Raw genomic sequence first — 21,348 nt, forward strand, 5'->3', positions numbered from 1 at the left:
TTGGTAAAATGAGCATTGTGTTTACGGATATATGAATGAATATATGAATGAATTACGGATATATAATATATGAATCACCTACAAGATGTGAATAATAATGATTCGCATTACACCAACATTACACTAATAATAAACGTCATTTGGTTGCATCTATCCTTCAATATCGAATTCGATTAGAAATAATTGTAACCATAATCAGCTGACGATTATCGCGTTATCAAATGCAGACTTATTTTCTTCGCGGTGGCTTCTCGTCGCTCGAAACACGCGGAAAAATTGATCCCCCCGAGCCATTACGCCTGGGATCGCCGCTTCGCCGCTGGCCTTGAGAATCAGCTGTCTTCAAAAGAGGTGCGCGCGAGTGGCGCGGCGCAGACGATTCTCGTCCGTCGGCGTGCGTGGTTGGGGACGGCCGGTCGTCGGAAACAAAATTCACAGTTTTAATCAATTCTGTGCGCGTGATTTAGGTCTTGTTCAAGAACTACATTGCAAAGATGGAGACCGTTTCTATGAGTATGCCCAATTACTCGTACGTATTCAAGTTCGAGGAAGACTTCGCCGAGAAGGAGAGACGCCAGTGGATGTCAGAAAATTGGTATGTCTGCATGTACTACATAGGCGCTTACATGATTTTCATCGTCGTCGGCCAACACTACATGCAGTCTCGCCCGCGGTTCGAGCTCCGGAACACTCTGGCCCTGTGGAACTTCTTTCTGGCGGTGTTCAGCATCATCGGCACCATGAGGACGGTCCCAGAGATGCTGTTTGTCCTGAGGCATTTCGGATTACATCACTCCTGCTGTGTGGCTGGCCCTAGGTGAGTTTTGCTGTCATTTTGCTCATCACTGAATTTTGGAATGTTTGTTTCTTCATTCAAATATTTTAAATGAGTTCATTAAGTTTTGAGCAATGTAGTTCTGCCACTTGGCATCTTGGCAATCTATTGGAAAACTATAATTTGTTCGATAGAATTACCATATTTTTCCTCCCCTTAATGAAGAAAAATGCAGTCAGGTCACTTCTGCAGAAAGTCAACATCTATTGATCTAAGATATACCATAATCCAACAAATCCTTAAACATGCTTCCAAATTTTTATAATTTCAGCAGTTTTCATTTTTTATTTTTCTTATTTTCAGCAAGATCACGTACACATTCAAGCATCTGACCAATGCCCTTTCTCCACCCACAGCTTTGTTCAGAACAACACTGTGTCTGCCTTCTGGAGCTACCTGTTCACCATGTCCAAGGTGCCTGAGCTGGGTGACACCGTCTTCATCGTGCTGAGGAAGCAGCCGCTCATCTTCCTGCACTGGTACCACCATGTCACCGTCCTGATCTTCACCTGGTACAGGTAGGTGCCTCAGAGGGGCAGAGTTGCTATCAACTTACTAACTCATTTGGTTTATATTTCAGCCCATTTAGCCAGCCAGCCAGCCAGCTTTATAATTTTTTCCTAGTTATTGACATAGTGTGATTCTGTCTCTATGCAGAACTTTTTAAAAGTAACACTATAAGAGTAAAACTACAGAAAACTCTATAAGAGTAAAATCGCCTATGGCAAACACAGATCATCACATTCCATATTATGTGCTTTTACATAAATACAGATTGTAGACACTAGCCTGATATACTATGATTTTATTCAATGAATGCAAGAAGCATGAGATATTTAGTGGGAATCATAACCCTCCTCATCTCATAATGCATTCATTTATTTCACTAGTGAGGAATGGTGTGTTATTCCCTATTAAATAAAAGATGATATCCTTACTAATGGATTTTCTTTATATTTAACATCTCTTAAATGTGTCTGAGTATATGCAGGTAACAAATTATTGATAAGCCTACTTGTCAAACCACATTAAAGTCTTTGAGGACATTTACCCCTCACTACCTTCATCATTTATTTAAACATGCCTAAAGATTGTCACCAGATTCGTCATCCAACCAATAAAACAATGCTCGGGAGCATTGCTCAAATAAACATGAGATGCAAATCCCTCTTCCAGGTAACCAGCGTCGTCAGCTGACTCATATGCCTCACCTCGTACCAGACATGTAACTTATGCAATATTACAACTGAGACTACCTATTATCCCGGATGTACCCGTTTTGTAATTCCTGATTACCTCGTCTGGCTCATCATTTCCCGTAGCCGGCAATCTGGCGTGTAATCGTCGTGTAAACATTTTAATGGGATGGTTTGCGGCTCACCCAAAACCGGTTTTTGCTCTTGATGGATGTGATATGTATCGGGTTGATGTAATGGGTTGCTAACTATGAGTATTATGTCAGCGTCTCGCTTGGAAGGCGAGAGGATGATTTATAAGTTGAGGAGTGGCAAGGTGGCTTACGATTGCCGCTGTTTTTTCACGATATAGTGTCTGATTCACATTTTAAGTCGACGTGACATTCTGCAGCGAGACTATCCTAGTAGTTACATTTGTATTTTGGTTATTATTATTTCTTCGCATATGATCATCTTACTGAAAGCCGTAATCGACACACCATATGTGGAAGGCTTTTGATGTCAATACATACATACATACATACATACATGCATGCATATTATTCCTGTCATTCTTTCGTCCACCTTTTTTCGTCATCGTCTCCGCTTTGTCGTTCATGCGTCGCCGTCGTCTCGACGTGGCTCCTATCGAGCCGAACCTCCGTTCGGATGGATTACAGCTAGTGCTGATTAGTTCATAATGGGCTCGGACGTATCATTACGTCCGTCTTTTTATAGCTCGCTCATCAAGCGGCGTAGATATCGATCCGTGCTCTGCTCTTATGACGACGCCCCGAAGCGTCGTCCGTTGATGCGGGTAGAGTGACGGATCTGGTATGCAGGAGGGGAGAGCAGGGAGCAGAGAGAGGGTCGGAGGAGCAATGATGAGGGACGGGGGAGAGCGTGTCTTACTGATTGTCGATCGGCCACCTACGTGCCGGAACTGGAGGGGATTCTCGTATGAGCGAAGTGCCATCAGGGGTATGATTTTAGCCCCTCGTGATTATATTAATCCGTCTCACCAAGATGATATTCTATACTTTGTAATCTCAGCTGGGTAACATGTATAATTAAAATCTGATTTGCTTAATTTCCAACAATCGCATGACTTCCAAAATGTTGTTTTACGTTTTAGTTACCGCTTTTGAGCCCATAAAACGACAATGTCTGAATGCAGTTGAGCCGAACATTGCGACGTATATGTACAGTGGGTCTATTTAAGATCTCCAGAGCCACCACGTGGCGCTACGGTCGGGGTAGGGCGAGTCCAAATCCCGAGGGAAGTGAGGTCACCGGTCATTGTGGGGAAAGGAGGGAGGGGGAGTGACGCGGTATCACGGCGCATGGGGCGTGCGTAGCGTGCGTAGCGCCGGGAGTGGGCCGCCCAGGGCCGCCCGCCACTGAGCCGAGGCTGAGGGGAGGGGATGATGGTTGCGGGTGCGTTCACTACGGTATGGTGGTATCCTGTTCATGTGGAACCAGCAAGAATGCGACTGAAGGGAATCATTATCTCAAACAAACGGACAAGCGAGAGGCAGCGCCAGTTCCAGCCAAAATCTTGAACAATGATAATATGAAATCTAGGACGTATTAATAGCATGCAACTATTCAGCCAATAGTTGCATGATGACAGTTTTAGGCTTTTCTAAAATGTTATTTGAGTTGGGTATTTTTTCATTTGGCACGTTCAGTTTTGATGAGTTTTATCGGGACGAATAGAATCCGAAAAGAAAGAGTTAAAATGGCTCCGGAAAATGACCAAAAAATATTTTCTTTAAAAATGAAACTTAGCTAGACATTTATAAGCGATAATTTTGACTTTTTTTGAGGATTTTGGGGAAGGATGTTGGCGAAAGATGTCATCGTGCTTGTCTGTGTTGCAGTAGAAGCAAAGGTTTTGGTTCGTGTCCAGATAAAATCAGACCCGGGAGTGGGGCTCGAACTCACGACTTCGCGCTCAGCTCACAGGTTACCCAACCTCAACGCTACGAGCACCTATCGCCCCGCGCAGCTTGCTCAGTGCTACGGCTATAGTTAGGCCAAAGTGTCTGACGTCTGTCATTGTCACGAGGCGAAGCCCCTCGGTAAAAGTCCGTCCCGGTAGCTCGGTCGGTAGGGCGTTGGACTCCGTGTGGTGAGAGCGCACGTCCCGGTTGTAAAGGTCCGGGTTCGAAACGCGACGTGTGCTTAACGTTTTTGAGCTCCTGACGGGTATGGTTGTGGTTGGTGGCAGGCCGCTGCCAGGCGAAGTCAGTGAGGGGATCGGCCGTGCGCGGCTATGTGCGCACGTTAAACTTTGGACTCTAAATTTTGTCATAGACTAGGAATTGCTTGATCGGAGGGTAGAGGGTAGGGTCAACGCAACAAGCTCAGCTTAGCGGGGACTCTTTCCTTATGATTCCTTTCATTCAAAAGGTTCGGGCCAAATTTATTTAAAAAAGGGGGAGCCGAACCATGTTGGGTCGGGTTGAAGCCGGTTGGACCTGTGTCTTACACGCAATCATGGTCAGAGAAAACAGAGGCCAATTTCGGGTCAAATATTTTTATTAACTGATCTTATTGTTTTTTAGCTTACACGTATAATAACTTTAAGCTTTCTTTAATCGAGTCTTTATGCACAAAAATGTGGCATTCGTCCGCTTTTCCTCATCTCCTGTCACCGACTTGATTTGACCTTAAATCTTACTGCAGCAAAAAATAAATCACCTGCGTGATAATTATTTGCCCAAGGGCGCTCTACGCAAGAAACGCCAGCCGGTCAAAAAAAAATTGGCGAACGATACGATATTTCTAGTGCTTGAATTATATTCAATGAAAATTTCAGGAGACATAAATAATCTTAATCCTTCGGGAGCTCGGAGCATTCGCTAGCATTCCATTGCCAGCTGCATTACCAACATCATATTTGCATTATTTTGGGTTCATCATAGTTGACCGTAGATGAACCGGCCACAGCAAGCCCATGTCTCATTATTCTTTCCTCCAAGCAGCCAAGCTAACCGGCCGCCCGGCCCACCACCGCGATATGGAACAACACTGGAGTGCGCCATTTGCCTGCGGCAGTGCCCCACCGCGCCGGGGCTGTTTGACAGGTCACCCGCACCGTGACCTCGCCAACCGCCCCCCCCCCCCGCCCACCTCCCCATCGGGCCCAGCTCGGTACTGACCTCCCCTTGAATTTGACATGGACTCGACTGAGGCTCAACGCCATCTAGTAACGTCTGGAGATCCTTACTAGATCCACTGTACAGTCCACAGCATAAGTAATGTGAGGTTTCAATCCTGGGTATGTTCTGCTTCTGAAGCTTAGGAATGATTAGCCAGACCACAATGCAACTTTGAATGTAGCTAACCTGTATCGTTACCCTTGCAGCAGTGTCAGAAAAGTGGTTTGGGGATCTAAGTTTGCAGACTAAAATTTTGAAAAGGTCGCAGAACAAAGTTGGAACTTAGCTATGGTTCCAAATTTTTAATGAAGCTACTGCATTATATCAGTTTCTTTTTAGCATAATGGGCAGAGATTGTTGAAATGCAGCACATATCAAAGTGAAACACCTGCACATGACCAACATGCAATGGTAATCATTAAGCAGGCACCTCACGAGATGCCAGATCTGTCTACGATAGCAATGTAGGTTGTAGGTGTTAGGCTTGTAGGTTGTAGGCTAGTAAGTAAGGTTAGGTCAGGTTAGATTATGTTTCAGATCTGGCATCTCGTGAGACGCCTGCTTAATGAATCCCCATGCAATCTTGTATCTACTTAATAGGCAGGTAGCCTACATTGCCATTGCTCAAGTATAATGATGCATACCTATATAAACATTAATATTCACATTTGCCTAATTTTAACAAGGGAAATCCAAGAACATATCATAACTAAATGCAAGAAAACAATCTGAACCCACCAGAAGGCTAGGTACTAATGTGAAAGCAGCTACCCTTGGATATCACTTTCTTAGCCTAGGTATAGAAGTGAAGGTATAGTCAAGAAGGGGAGAAGTTAAGACAAACTGAAACACATGGTTTATGTTAAGTATTACCATTACCTGAGCTTGTTACAAAAATAGACATGAACAATCCCACCTCAGATTCCTTGAACGAAGATGGTCGAAGTCGAATGAGTCTCAGTATCTCAGCCTTTAAACAAAAATCATATTGTTGAGTATGAAAAAACGAGAAAAATTGCACATAAACATTTAACTATTAAATTACCCCACGAAATTATACTCCTTTACAATAACTCACGCAAATTTCTGGACTAACCCGGCGCAGTCGCGTGTAAAAGCGCGCGAGAAGCGCCAGACAGCGCCGCCTAGTCTGAGAATGTATTTATTTTTTAAGAAGTATTTGTTGCTAGTAAGTTCATTGCCGAATGACAAAAACGATTTTGATGTTCAATTTATTTTAATACAAAATTTAATGAATAATATGCAGCACAAAATAATGCCTTCGGTCGATTTATTACAAGTTAAGATATCTTACTGCCATGAGTTCGAGAAAAATAAAAAGTCATTTTTTGTGTAATTCAGATGGGAAAAGGGCTACAAAAAGACAATAACTGTTTATTTTGTTCATTTTAATATCATTCACAGAAATTTTGCCATCAATTCGTCCAAGTTCTCTTATGCCGGCACCAAAAAGGTGATACCTCAAAAGACGCTGTCACTTATTATCCCCATACGCATTTTTTTGCTCATTTTTACGAAACAAAAACTATTCTATAACTTTTTCCAATCAATTTCCATTCTAGCCATACCTTGTTTTGCAATGAATGATGTCTAGGTGTCTTGTACGATCCAAGTGAAGCTGACCTTAGCAGGCACGGAACGACCCCGCAGACTATCGTAAAATATGGGCATCACACGTTATAAAATTGCTAAATTTTGATATTTTTGAAAAGAAAAATCTTTTTTACATCTACTGATATCATTTTTTCATACTTTACTGCAATTGGGAACTTTTACCAGGGGATAGTCTGCCACCACGGAAACACCAAATATGTTCTGCGAGAACTCAGAAAAAGTTTGCGCCCGGTTGCGTTATGAAGGGAGCCGGGCGGTGAGCGAGCTTGTTGGTGCGGCGATGGCAGTGTTTTAGACGTCAAAAGGCCAAGGCTTATGACTCGTCTCCCATGACTCGCGTGTTATTTTTGTGATTTGTTTCTTCGTTTGATTTGTGTGAGAATGTGATAGGATAGGTTGTGCTGATATATGTAGGTATTATGGGTAATATGCTTATCCAGTACCCATAATTTTCTGATAGCATTTAGGTACTACTCACTAGCTTGGTATATGTGTCATTTCTCAGAACAGTGTACATGTAAATTAATCAAGCTGAGCTTTTCAGGTTTATCTCACCTGACTACGTAAAGTTTGCATATCCATTTGGGGCATTGCCCATTTACTACTCACTAGCTTGGTAGTGTTGTTTCTCAGACCAGTGTACGTGTAAATTAATCAAGCTTTTCAGGTTTATCTCACCTGACTACGTTATTAACTTGAACTGCTGTTGACTGTCAGTTAATTTTTTTAAAGCATTCACTACTTTGTTTGTAGGCACTGCATGCTAATATGGATATGAAATCGAGCTTTTCAGGTTTATCTCACCTGATTACGTTAAGTTTTTAATCGTTTGGATGGTTGGCATGAGTGAAGACATTATAGTCAAAATTGATGTGAAAATGTCGTATATAAAATTGATGTAAAAAATGTCGTATATAAAATCACTTGTAAAACATGTCAGGACAAACCTTATATTTACATCGGAGAAACGTCGCGACCGGTTCGTGAGAGATTTAACGAGCACCTTTCTGACGCCAGACTAAGAAGACTAGGTACCGGACTTGGTGAGCATGCCTTAGATAGACACCCGACACTTAGTCACAAGGAAATGAACAACAACTTTCATATAGATATTTTGAGCAGAAACCGTGACGTGGCTGACAATAAAATTGATGAATCTATGAAAATACGTGATATCAACCCAAACTTAAATACCTTCACACAGTCCTGGCCAATCGTTTAGGTTGTTGTGACTTTTGGTAGGTTACGAACCAGAAAGTAGTATTCATTTTTGTTACTTGCATGGTGTGTATCTGTTTGTATGAGCGCTTGATTATATAGAACATGATAGGAATTATCATCGCTTGATTATATAGAACTTGTGACATGTGACGTTGTAAGCATATTGAAATAAGCATTTTGTGATCTGGATGTCGACATCTACCTACATACAAACGGAGGAATGTTTTCCATCATTGTAGCGTGCGAATATGTTTTTGTATGTTGTGAAGTGTGTAAAGGAATTTCAAAAAACTCAGACCTGATGATGACAGTGTTGTCGAAAGCTTGTCTCTTTTGTTTCTCTTTGGTAAACTAAAGAACCAATACAATTTTTGGCATGTTATTGATCATTTTCACATCAATTTTGATTACGTTAAGTTTGCATATCCATTGGGGCATTGCCCATTTCCAGCTCCTGCATGCTGTGTAGTCCTTCATTCATATCATACGTGTTGAACCAGATGTTAAAAGAGTGACAAAATTTTCAACATTTGTATTATAAAATACAGGATTAATTGTTAATGCACACACTGTGTGATCACAATTCACAGATCACCTGTTCATAACACATCACAGTTGATGGGCTTCAGGCTGCCGATCAAATACCAGTTATATCTATCAATCTAATACCAGTGAAAGTTTTGCCAACAGCTGTCAGCTGTTGAACCAAGAGTAGCAGGCGGTGCTGGTTCTTGGGAGTAGGTCAGTAGTTTGTACTGCATTCTATTCAGGAGTCCAGGTCTTCATTCAGTAGCCATGGAGACTGGAGTGAGATGACTTAATCTGCTGAAGAAGAAAAATCAGTCAAAATGGGTAGGCAGTTGGGTTTTTATTAAGTGACCCATTGTGAAATGCTCCATCAAGCCTGATAATGCTGACATAGATGGGTAGAGGTACTTTGTTGCACAGAAATCATCTGTTTAGGGAACGTTTGCCCACAGAACAAAAATTGCTTTTCTTTAGTCAAGACTTTTCGCAGAACAAATCTTCCGAGTTCAAGAAAACTTAGAAACGGGCCACTTTTCTGACACTGCCTTGCAGCTGCAACTTTATCTATTGACGTCTTCTTTTCGATCACTCTGCATTAAAATATCGGCAGTCAAAACCATCCGTTGGGATTGGTAAAACCGCACATTACTTTAGCGGTGGGCTGTACAGTCTGTCTTAAAAGTACCGCGCAAAGTGACGGTGGATCCAAGATTACTAGAACATAAGGTTGGACAAATTGTGACGTCACTGGTGCTTGGAATATTTTTTCTAGTATCCCACTAAACAGGCCTAGTTGAAACTAAATTTGAGGGGAGGGCAATTCATTGCCAAGTATCTGATTTTGTGAAAATAATTGTTGGAAATGTAAAGTAAGGCACCATGGACTTGTTTTCAATTGGGAACAGATGATATAAAAAGAAAAAGAAATGTTTTACGATACATGTTTTATGTACTACTAAATCAGATAATTTGGTACAAATTCATAGACGTATAAATAAACTGGACTGGCAACTCGAAGGGACCTCCCATGGAAGATAGTGGCGCCGACAAAGCGGCGCCAAAAATATTTGCTGTGAAACGTTGTAAAGCAAATAAATTTGAAATTATTTTTAAATGGATGATCGGATCGAGGTGATAGTGGTGCCGTTTGACGTGCCATTTCTGGAGGCAGGTGATGGTATAGGTCCCGGGTAACTCTCTGTCACGTGGCGCGTATGACTTGCCGACAAACACAGTGAGAACAAAAACCTTTTATCGACGCTTTAAGCCAATCCAAGGGAGGTCCAGGTGCCAAATTTATAGGTCACATGTCCCGGTACTAAACCACTGACATATGGAATAATCGGCACCGAGAGATACATATTGCACATGCTCGGGACGAAAAACATGTTTTGATGAGGCATTCTCCGACGTCCGAAAACTTTGACCTAAGCACCTAAAACTCGGCACAATGGCACAACATGGACAAACGCTTGAAGGCGTTGTCCGAATAGGTGTGTTGAGGTGCACGGTCCACATGCTTCGCACGTGAAAACCTTTTGATATTACACTTCGTGCTACGCATACGTGCGGAACGATATATTTATATTTCCGAAGCTAAGCATCGTAGCGACACGTCCCAAGTGGCGTTAGAAAAGTCTCACCGAGGCGCATCAGAAGTATGCCCTAAAATTCCGAATTTGAGGCAACGTGGTGAAGGTCAGATAAAATTGACCGGAAAAGGTCAATTAAACCCTCGCCGTTTGGCCACTGATTGAGCTAGAGCTTCGCATAAAAAAGAGCGCGTTGCCCGTGACGAGAGCAAGCCGATGATATTTTAAGGTCCTAGCTCATTGGTTGACATGTCAGGTCAGGTCAATGACCCAAAAGTCGGAAAAATCGGGACCTGTTAGAATGTCGTAAAGTGTGGTTGCCATGAGGTTTTTCGCGGTGCTGATCACGAATATCATGTTAGTTTTGATCACAGATGATGTCTTCATGCATTTAGGCCAGGTCAGGTCAGGTGAAGGTCACCCAGCAGGGGTCCAGCCGGGTATTCATTGTAGGTGTCAACCGCCACTGACAGCTTCGTAACATGTTATGAAGGCACCAAAACTACTTCGAAGCTCTTGAAAGAACTGCTAAATTCGAAATCAGCTAAAAAATCTAGGCTAGGAACATGTAAAACTCGAAAAAGTGAACCGAGGTCATCAAAGGTCAATAACCTGACCTGACCTTCAGGCGACCTTGACACCCACAATAATGCATGGGACCAATATCATTTCACACGTTTAAATGTTTGAAACCACAAAAACACTGCAATCGCGCGGATACTAGCTGACATACGCAGAATCGCGATTCCGGCCAAACATGGTCTCGAGGAATAGGTTACAGGTCTAAGGTCAATTTGGTCAGGGTCATGATTTTCAGGATAGATTTAAAATTAATTACCTCGAGGGTACTGAAAGTTTTGTCGCGGTCGGCGACTTCTTACGCGAGTTAGGTATCCGCGAAAACGGAGAGGAGGGGGGTCCGGTCGACCCCCCCCCCCCTATAAGCGCGTGGGTTAAGAATTTGACCTCGGGTCAAGGTCACAGAAAGGTCATGTTGGATGCCATTCGATTTGTATTGCTGAGCTGAACACATTAATGGTCATTTCAGCTCTCTAGCATATTTCTATCTAAAGTTATGTATTGTTAAAAAATGTTGGAGACGTATCATGACCTGAAATGACCTCAGGGGCATAAACGGGTCATAGGAAGCATTTTTCGGTTCAGTGTTTCATGTTCACCTGTTTTTCTTGATGTTTGAGGGTGTTTTAAGCCAAAAGAAAAGCATTTCAATTTGTTCCCTTTGATTTACGTATAATGGAGAGGTCACAAAATTGACCTGACCTTTAGTCACCGATATCCAAATTCTGAGAGAAACAAATTGTTGGTACTGATTCCCCCCCCCCCATGCAATACCTACCCTGAGTTTCAAGCTACTGGAATGTTAAATGTAGGAATGACTGAATCACAAAGTTCTGAGATACATGGTCACTTCACTTTGCCTGGTGGCTGGTGACCTGACCATAAGTGACCTGGGGTCAGACATTTTTGCACACGTTACGAATTTGATGTATCGTAAGCTTTACTAAGTTTATGGATTTTATCAGGATTTAATTATTATCACAAGTTATTTTCACAACATAACATTCATAAATTTCATTTCTTTGCTGCTGACGAAGTTAGCTGACGATCGTTTGTAGAAGGTGCAACGTCTTCACTTTCGGTTGCTAGGGACGCTCGGTTGCTAGGAATGGAGTCATCAGTAGCAAAATGCCGATGCCAGATGAAGATTTGGTGGGGGCTGGGTGGATCCACCAAGCCTGACGGAGAAAGGGTCTGATTTAACCCTCGCCGGCCGAGGGGGGGGGGTGCCGCCCCCCCATAGGGTTTTTTCGCGATAGCTCCAAACACGCTGGCGATAGAGAGCTGAAACTTGGCATACCTGACCTTTGATCCAAGCCGGATCTTTTGACACCAACTGCATTTTTGGGTCAGGTCAGGTCACTGACCTATGGCGTCATAAGTGAACCTCTGCACGGTCTTCAGATGTCGCAACTTCGCAACGCCCTCACTGCCAGAGGAGATGTCACAGGGAAATGAAACTTGCAGGATCTAGTATCCATTATGAGTCCCACAACTTGTATATCTCGGATTTTTCCTAAAGGTCATATGAGGTCAGGTCATTTTCGTGACCTCACCATTATAAGTCAATGGGGAAAAATTCAAACTGCTATTCTGGCGCCGGGAACGATCTCCAACTATCTCAAGCACACAGAATCGTTATTTGATGCACTCCTTGCAAGGTTAGATGCGTCATTATTGCAATTTTGACCTTGCGTGACGTCATTTATGACGTCATCAAGGTCATATTAGTTTTTCGTCAATAACTCTTGATCAAATTGAGCTAGCGAGTCGGGAAAGCCACCAATGGACTCAGGAAGACCTGCCGAATCGAATGATATGCGACATGACCTCTTTCGACCAACTTCGTGACCTGGGGGTGCTGACCTGACCTTGACCTGAGGTCAACACCCCAAGTTGACCTGACCCGGACAAAAAGTATATTATTCGACGCGCCTGAGCGAGACGAACACGATGCTGCCAAAATCGGCGCTCTGCGGCCGTTTTTTTGCGAAGTTATTCACCAAAAACTAAACCGTACCTTGGGGCACTTGACCTGACCTCAGAGGTCACCGGTTGACCTAGGACCTTAAAATCGGGTACCAATCTCTGCGTCTCGTAACGGCGCACACGCTCGTTTTTTCCGCGACGCGCTAGCCCCACCAGGGGCGAAACGGCGAGGGGGGGGGGGGGGTCGTACCCGCCCCCCCCCCTCGGCCGGCGCGTATGTAGAAAACCAATAGGTCCGGCGAGGGTTAATTTGAAAGTCACCGACCAATTGACCTAGGGAATGGACGAGGATGTCAATTGCTTCGGTGACCCAAATTTAGCAGGCCCTTCCTCAGTCAGGCTCGATGGATCTACCGTCACTTTGCGCGGTACTTTTAAGACAGACTGTACAGACAGACTGACAGACTGACTGTACACTTGGATGACCTCGCCTGGACCCAGACCAACCTCTGTCCCTCTCTTCAAAGCTCTCTGTCTCGTCGGCCCAGCCGTTCGCTCGTCCACGTCTGGACGCCTGTCTCGGCTCCCTGTAATTAAACTCGACCCCCGACAGGTAACAGGACACGTGCCCACTCCTAGGCACCCCTCCACCCTCCCCAGGGGCGCGGCCGGCCCGGCCAACGGCCCCTAATAAAACTGTAATCCAATAGGGTTTTATGTAGGCCGATGACGCTGGCGGCTTAACGAGAGAGTGGGAGGGATTAGAGGGACCGGAGCAGCGCCGCCCACCCTGTTCTACGGTTCAGTAATTCACGTGGAATCGATTGATGATTTGTACAATGTACAGTTTCAACAAAGTTGTCCAGAAATGTCGTCACGATTCTAGTAATTAGTAATCCAACTTTCGGGAAGTAATATATCTGCGTCCACATGTATTGATTGAACCGCAATTTAACTGTTTTTGGATGGTTATCGTAATGAAGTAGATTATTTTTAGTTTGTTCTTGTCAGGAAATGTCTATTTCCCTGTCCAGTCCAGCACCATCAACGTCACTGTTAAGCCCGTTTCTATTCTTTCGACTTGAGTTGTCTATCAGTCATTGTTTGGAGCGTCCTAATTGCTTTGTAAGTTGTCAGTAAACCTAATGCGTCTATAGTTCTCACTGCGCACGACAGCGCATTGAACAATGCATCACTGGGCCACCATCACTTGAACATTGCTTGGCTTGTAGTTACTTTATTGAATTACTTCATTTATTTGCTCTCGATGTTCTGAAGTCTAGCGCTTGCAAGTGCGCGCAATATTTCTTGTACAAAGGTCAAGCCGGTCGAGACCGAAATTTGCTTTTCTTTCGTCCCTGTCCTTCACTCAATCAGTGTTGGTCAAAAAGGGCACTCTTCAACCTAGTGTCCTTGGCCAGATGCGTGTAGCGTGACGCAAGGATGAATGTGAGCCGTATAAGTGTGAGTCAGCTTCAGCGTCGAGCTGTGAACCGGTGACCCAGCGTTGGTCATAGCCGCCGGCATCTGATGCCGGCAGGGCCGAGTTACACCCTGCAAGTAGCTGGGCCGGGCATGACGTATGGGAGCATGATTGGCTGGTTATGATGTGAGATATATGACGTATGACAGCGCGATTGGTTGGTGATGATGTGAGATGTGTGTCTGCGAGCTGTGGATGTGCCAGGAGGGGGATTGTGAGGTTAGTTGGCTGGAAGGTGTAGAGGAGAGCAGAATAGATCTTCTTCTTGTGCTGGACGGTGACTTTTAAGTCAGTACGACAAGCTATTTCGGCCTTCTCGACTAAGTGTTGTGATTATGTCTGACGTAGAAGAGGGCAGTGGTGCACCGGTAGCTGGTACCAATACCATGGAACCAGAGTTTCCTGCGCCTGCATTCGATCTGCGGGCAATACCGGAGTTCGACGGCAGCGGTGACGTCGTCAGATGGCTGGAGCAGGCGACACAGCTGTGTGCCCTGCGTCGTGTGTCACTGGCCGCTGTCATACCCACACGCCTGAGGGACCAGGCGTACGAGGTGTGGGCCACCCTCTCCTCCACCGAGCAGCGGGATGCTGCAATCGTCCGCCAAAAACTGCATCGTGCATTTGCATTGGGACCCGACGCGGCTATGTATGAGCTGTATCACCGACGTCTACAACCGGGCGAGTCTGTGGATGCCTACCTGGGATCAGTCAAGCGGCTGATATCCCTCATAGGTTCAGTGTCCAACGAAGTGATGACGACGCACTTCCTGCAAGGTCTGCCGCCGGAGGTGCGGCTAACAGTACGTAACAGTGCTGGAGATGAAACTCTCTCCTTGGAGCGAGCCGTCGCCGTCGCTAGGTCAACGTTGGCGATGGCGGCCAGGGAGAGAGCGACTGCATCGGTGGCTGTCGTCCAGCCGCCGCCATCATATGTACAGCAGCAGCGGGGAGCCAGAGGGACGGGTCGCCGTCCACCACTGCGGTGTTGGACCTGTAACCAGGTAGGCCACATCGCCCGGCTCTGCCCAAACGGGCACGGCGACGGCGCTACATCAGCGCCACGGGCTCCGCCGTCGCCAGCTGCCGCAGTGACCCAAGAGCCCCCATCATCGACATCAATGTAAATGGGCGCAAGTGCCGAGCACTCGTCGACACAGGGTGCAGCGAGACAGTGGTGTGGAAGGGCATGGTGTCCTGCTGGGAGCGGAGTGACGCCAGCTTGGTCGCTGTCAACGACAGCCCGGTGCTGTGCTGTGGGCGGGCTGTGGTCAGCCTTGGAGTGCGCGGGGCGACAGTGAGTGTGCGGGCGGTCGTCGTACCGGCCCGGTTGCTGGGCGTAGACGTGTTGCTGGGCATGACCGGCATTGACGCCCTGCAGGGCGTGAGTGTAAGTGGAGGATCCGTTCGCTTCGGGAGCGACAACCCAGTTGCGAGCGTCGACACGGCTGCTGTGGTGCAGCGTGAGGCCCCGCCGGAGCGGGAGGTGTGTCGAGCGGTCGACACGGCTGCTGTGGTGCAGCGTGAGGCCCCGCCGGAGCGGGAGGTGTGTCGAGCGGTTGACACGGCTGCTGTGGTGCAGCGTGAGGTCCCGCCGGAGCGGGAGGTGTGTCGAGCGGTCGACACGGCTACTGTGGTGCAGCGTGAGGCCCCGCCGGAGCGGGAGGTGTGTCGTGCGGTCGACACGGCTGCTGTGGTGCAGCGTGAGGTCCCGCCGGAGCGGGAGGTGTGTCGAGCGGTCGACACGGAGCCGGAGCTAAGGATTGACGAGACTGACTTCACGGCTGTGTTCGATGATGTGTGGACAGTCCGTTGGAAATGGGCCGGTGGCGTGGCTCCGCCCCCGCTTGGAAACTCGATAGCTCAGTACGGTGTGCCGAGTTGTGCGCGTGAAAAATTCGATGCAGAGCTGGCGCTGTGGATTAGTGAGGGCTGGCTGCGCGAATACGATGAGACGATGTACGGTCCCGCACAGGGATTGATCCCGTTGATGGTGGTTACTCAGGCAGCGAAGGACAAGGTGCGGCCGGTGTTAGATTATCGGGAACTCAATCAACACCTGACACGTCACACAGCCGACGCTGACGTCTGCGTGGAAGAGCTGCGAAGGTGGCGACGTCACGGACGCCGGGTCGCTGTCCTGGATCTGAAGAAAGCTTTTCTTCAGCTTCGTGTGGACCCGGCCCTGTGGCCGTACCAGACAGTCATCGTGCAAGGGCGGCGGTACTGCCTGACCAGGGTCGGCTTTGGGCTCAGTATCGCGCCTCTGATCATGAAGGCTGTGGTCAGGAAGGTGCTCGCACAGAGCCCCGGGTTGGCAGAGGCAGTGCTGCCTTACGCCGATGATCTGCTGGTCAACGAAGCGGTGGTCTCGGCTGATGAGGTTGCCGAGCACTTCGCTCGATTCGGGCTCACATGCAAGCCGCCGGAGCGGGTCGCGACCGGTGCACGTATGCTGGGCCTTCGTGTCGCCGAGAGCGACGGGCCGGCACTCCAGTGGAGTAGGGACGGGGAGTCACCAACGCAGGCTCCACCCGTGCTAACGCGGCGATCTGTCTTCGCGTGGGCCGGCCAGCTGACATCTCATGTGCCGGTCGCAGGCTGGCTGCGGCCGGCCGCTGCATGGATGAAGCGGACTGCCAACCGCCTCAGCCCGGACTGGGACACTCCGATCGTCAGCGAGGAACTACAACGTGAGGTGGATGAGGTGTCACGGCGGTTTCGAGCATGTGACCCGGCACGCGGCCAGTGGTGTGTGACAGGGACGAGCGTCGTGGTGTGGACCGACGCCAGCTCCATCGCCCGCGGTGTCGTGCTCACTGACCCTGACACGGGCGCCATCATCGAGGACGCGTCCTGGCTGCGTGCCGAATCGGAGAGGGACGTGCACATCAATATCTCAGAACTGGATGCCGCTCTCAACGGTGTCAACCTGGCGGTAGCATGGGGCTTCCGTCGCCTGACGCTCCGGACAGACTCGGTGACGGTGCACCGCTGGCTGAGTGACGCGCTGTCGGGTAAGGCAAGGCTGCGAACCAAGGCGCAGTCCGAAATGCTTATCCGACGGCGCGTGGCTGTTTTCCGTCAGCTCGTCATCGAGTACGAACTGGAGGTCACTATCGAGCTGGTCGCGTCAGCGGTCAACCGTGCTGATGAGGTGACGCGGGTGCCCAACGCCTGGCTGCAGACTGCCGACCAGCCAACCACTGATTCGTCCAAAGCACAACCGGTGGCTGTCGCTGCCATCACAAGTGCCTCAGCGAGTGACATCCGCACCATCCACGAAAACATCGGTCACCAAGGAGTGAGGAGAACGTTGTGGTACGCCCGACGTGAGCTGGGGGTGAGGCGGGTGTCAAAACCAGCTGTGCGAGACGTGGTCAGACGATGCCAGACGTGTGCCTCGATTGACCCGGCGCCGGAGCGCTGGCCCGGTGGGTCACTCGGAACAGAACGCACGTGGGATCGCCTGGCCATGGATGTCACCCACGTGCACGGCCACCCATACCTGACGCTGGTGGACTGCGGGCCGTCGAGGTACGCCATATGGCGACGGCTTCGCCGGGCAGGAGCTCTGGAGATTGTGAGTGAGCTGGAGAACGTGTTTCTAGAGCGTGGAGCCCCGGCAAAAATACTCACGGACAATGCGACAGAGTTCCGTGGCCGGGTCATGTTAGCGTTCGCGGCTCGCTGGGACGTATCCATCCGGTTCCGCGCTGCCTACGAGCCCGGCGGGAACGGCATCGTCGAGCGCCATCATCGTACCATCAAAGTGATGGTGGCCCGGCAGTCCTGCTCCGTTGCTGAAGCAGTCCATCGATACAACGTGACACCGAAGGATGGCAGTGACCCGGCCACAGCTCCAATCAACGGGGTGCTTCGACACCCTGGCCGAGACGTTGACGTGACGCCCCGCAGAACCTCAGACGAGCCTGGTGACGCCCTGCCGCTGAAGAAACCCGGTGTATACCAGGTAGGGGACAAGGTGTGGGTTCGGCGGCGGGGCGACCGATGTTTTGTAAAGTCAGACGAGGGTATTGTGACAGGCGTCGTTTCGGCCCAGACAATCGAAGTCGATAATGTCCCACGACATGTGCGAAACCTCCGACATCGGTTGACCGTCCCTGAATGTCCGAGGCCAGGGGCTCTGCGAGCGCCAACGGTGGAGTGGTCTGATGACAGCGAGTGTGATGGCGTGTGTGTGTCGCCAGCTCCGAGTGATGTGACGGAGTCGGACACGCGGCCGCCCAGCGTCGCTCAGTCCCCGGACCCCGATCCACCGACCGGGTCCGATGTGTCCGCAGACGAGAGTGAAACGTTCGTGCCTGCGACGCTGCGGCGTGGTACGCGTGTTCGAAGAGAGCCGGAAAGATATGGCGATGGTGTGCCAGAGGATGTAGTTGATGCGTTGATTGAATGACATGTAACATGTAGAGTAATGTGGTTCTTCAGAACCAGGGGGTGATGTAGCGTGACGCAAGGATGAATGTGAGCCGTATAAGTGTGAGTCAGCTTCAGCGTCGAGCTGTGAACCGGTGACCCAGCGTTGGTCATAGCCGCCGGCATCTGATGCCGGCAGGGCCGAGTTACACCCTGCAAGTAGCTGGGCCGGGCATGACGTATGGGAGCATGATTGGCTGGTTATGATGTGAGATATATGACGTATGACAGCGCGATTGGTTGGTGATGATGTGAGATGTGTGTCTGCGAGCTGTGGATGTGCCAGGAGGGGGATTGTGAGGTTAGTTGGCTGGAAGGTGTAGAGGAGAGCAGAATAGATCTTCTTCTTGTGCTGGACGGTGACTTTTAAGTCAGTACGACAATGCGTAGGCCCTGAAGCAGAACACTTGTTGCTAATAACCTCATAAGCCAGACATCTGTTTTGGCGTCAATTGGATCTCCTAATAGCTCGAACTGTAAGTGGGGGCAGGACATCTCGCCCACTCCATGTGAGCGCGCTCTCATTAGCCAGGTGCTAATTCAGGGACACTGCGTAGTGAATACCTTTTGAAGACCTCCCATTCGATTGGATGTGTTTACTGGTCCTCCAAGAAAACTGTGTACCATTTGGAGTCTTCTCTTTGGGTGTTGGATGGTCCTCTTAGAACTCTGTGTACCATTCGGACTTTGGCGTCCTCCCAGTCCATTGGGTCTTGATGGTTCTTTGATCAGTCAGCAATGCTTACCATTGTTAACGCCTTTCGGGCTTAGGGCGTTGTCGCTCTGTATTGCTGCATTGTATTGGACGCCGATTGTAACCGGATGCTTCACCGGTTCGATCGCGCGTTCCCAGAATTTGCCTGACACGGCTGATTCATTGTGGTTTGTTGGTGCAGCTCCCTTTCCACCGCCTCCGCCGCCCCCGCTCCCGCCGCCGCCCCCGCCGTTCCGTTGTCTGGTCGTCCTGGATACCATATGGCCCGCTGCGGTCTCCAGGTATCACTGTGTGGGTACGCGGCCCAAGCATCGGTGTGGGTTTCATACCGAGCAACTGAGACCACGTGTTGCCGAGCGGTTGCACGGGTCGTTGATGATTGTTGGACCGATGGTGTTGCTATCGGTATGGGTGACGTAAATTTCCGACAATCGACAATCTTCGGAGGTGATGCTTTAGATCGGAAGCTTACTGATGCGTAGAGGGTTTGAATTTTGTGTAGGTGCCAGGCGCACTGTAATTTGTAACTCTTTCTAATTCGATTTTCTGGGCCCATTTTGTATTCCGATTGGTACGTATGGGTTCTCAGTGGTGTAATAGGTAATTTTTATTTCCCTCTATTCTTCATACAGAGCGACCAATCCCGATTGTGTCTTGCCGGGCTCCGACCCTTTCTCTTCCTTTCTATCTTGCTTCGTCAAGTTTCTGAAGACGCTCATCCCCTGTATTTCACCTCGTGAGCTTGCTTCGCTCCCATACCTCGTTGGCGTCCCCCTCACCTGTCGTGTCGCAGCGCCGCCTCGCGCGCAAAATGACCTTGTAGTCGGCGCGCCCTTAAGCCCCAATAAACAAACAAACAAATCGCTCCCCTCTGACTCACTCCAATTGACCTCGAGCCGACCCGTCCTGTTCCCACATTTCACCGGGGCCGGGCCGACCCGATCCGCCCCGAACTGGATTAATCGGGCTCGTACCGGTTAGAACCCCCTACCGACGAAGGACCGACGAGGTCCTCCAGTGTGGTCCCGCCGTGCTCCGCGGCCCGCTGTCCGTCGCTCGATTGTCGCTCGATGCCTTTCTGCCTTATGTCCACCGTTTGATAACCGGTTTTCTGGTTTTAACCGCTATTTGGCTGCTGTGTTTTCTCCCTGCTTTCCGCTGTCAACTTACAAAACCCAGGGGCTGCCATGCCCGCCTGCCTGCAGCCACTCATACTTGCTTGTCTTTTACCACACACTACCAACCGCAGTCTGCCGGACCCACCGTCCACCTGTGTTAACACTGCAGTGTCCACCGCTTATAGTCTTCTCACTTCTGTCTATCCACTGTCTACTTTCACTGCCCACCACCTATCGTCCCGCATCTGCTACTTCTCCCACCTCCCACCATGTGCCCACTGATTTTACCTCCCAACGTCTACCGCCGTCCGACGTCCACCGTTTCTTCATTTTACTGCCCAGTGCCCGCCTTCCATCAATACCTCCCACTTTCCACCATTCCCTCCCACCTTCCACCATTCACTCGCACCGCCCACCTTTCCGTCCCACCTCCGAACATTCCCTCCTACCTTCCACCATTTTCTACCACACTTAACCATTCCCGCCCACACCCCACCATTCCCTTCTACTCTCCACTGTCCCCCAGTGTTACCAACTGTCTGCCAGCGCCCTCTCTCCCCTCTCCCCCCCCCCTTGGTGCCGAGTTTGTATGGTAGAAACGGATGCTATCCAGGAACCTTTCTGGTCGGTCCGGAGGAGGCCCCAGGGACCTTTGACCGGGTCGTCAGCCACAGGGAAGACGTGTCGGAATGTGATCGTATCGTTATCGTATCGGAAAATATCCATCTACATGACTAGAGCTTGGATCGTGTGATTGAACGGGTATCGGAAGACGGTTAGGAGTCTAACTGGGGCATTGTATGATGTTCAGGTGGTGTCGCCGCGCATGACGACGGTGACTGGATTTATTTAGATTTTAACGATTATGTGGTGATTGGATGCTCTTCCTGGGGTCGATGACGCCAAGTAACCAGTGCAGCGGCCCAGCAAT

At 48.8% G+C, this 21,348-nt stretch overlaps 1 protein-coding gene across 1 annotated transcript in view; it reads left to right on the forward strand.

Annotated features, from left to right (window-relative positions):
* Window positions 1–242: 242 nt before the first annotated feature.
* The window catches only part of LOC122375133 (elongation of very long chain fatty acids protein 6-like), a 51,025-nt gene continuing 29,919 nt past the window's right edge, over window positions 243–21,348 (forward strand). Inside the window, exons 1-2 of the mRNA XM_043354343.1 lie at window positions 243–817; window positions 1,192–1,353. Coding sequence (XP_043210278.1) covers window positions 495–817; window positions 1,192–1,353 — 485 coding nt within the window. The 5' untranslated portion in view covers window positions 243–494. The remainder of the gene's footprint in view (window positions 818–1,191; window positions 1,354–21,348) is intronic.

This window comes from Amphibalanus amphitrite, unplaced genomic scaffold (genome assembly GCF_019059575.1).
Source record: "Amphibalanus amphitrite isolate SeventyFive unplaced genomic scaffold, NRLGWU_Aamphi_draft 001781F_arrow, whole genome shotgun sequence".
Taxonomy (NCBI): domain Eukaryota; kingdom Metazoa; phylum Arthropoda; class Thecostraca; order Balanomorpha; family Balanidae; genus Amphibalanus; species Amphibalanus amphitrite.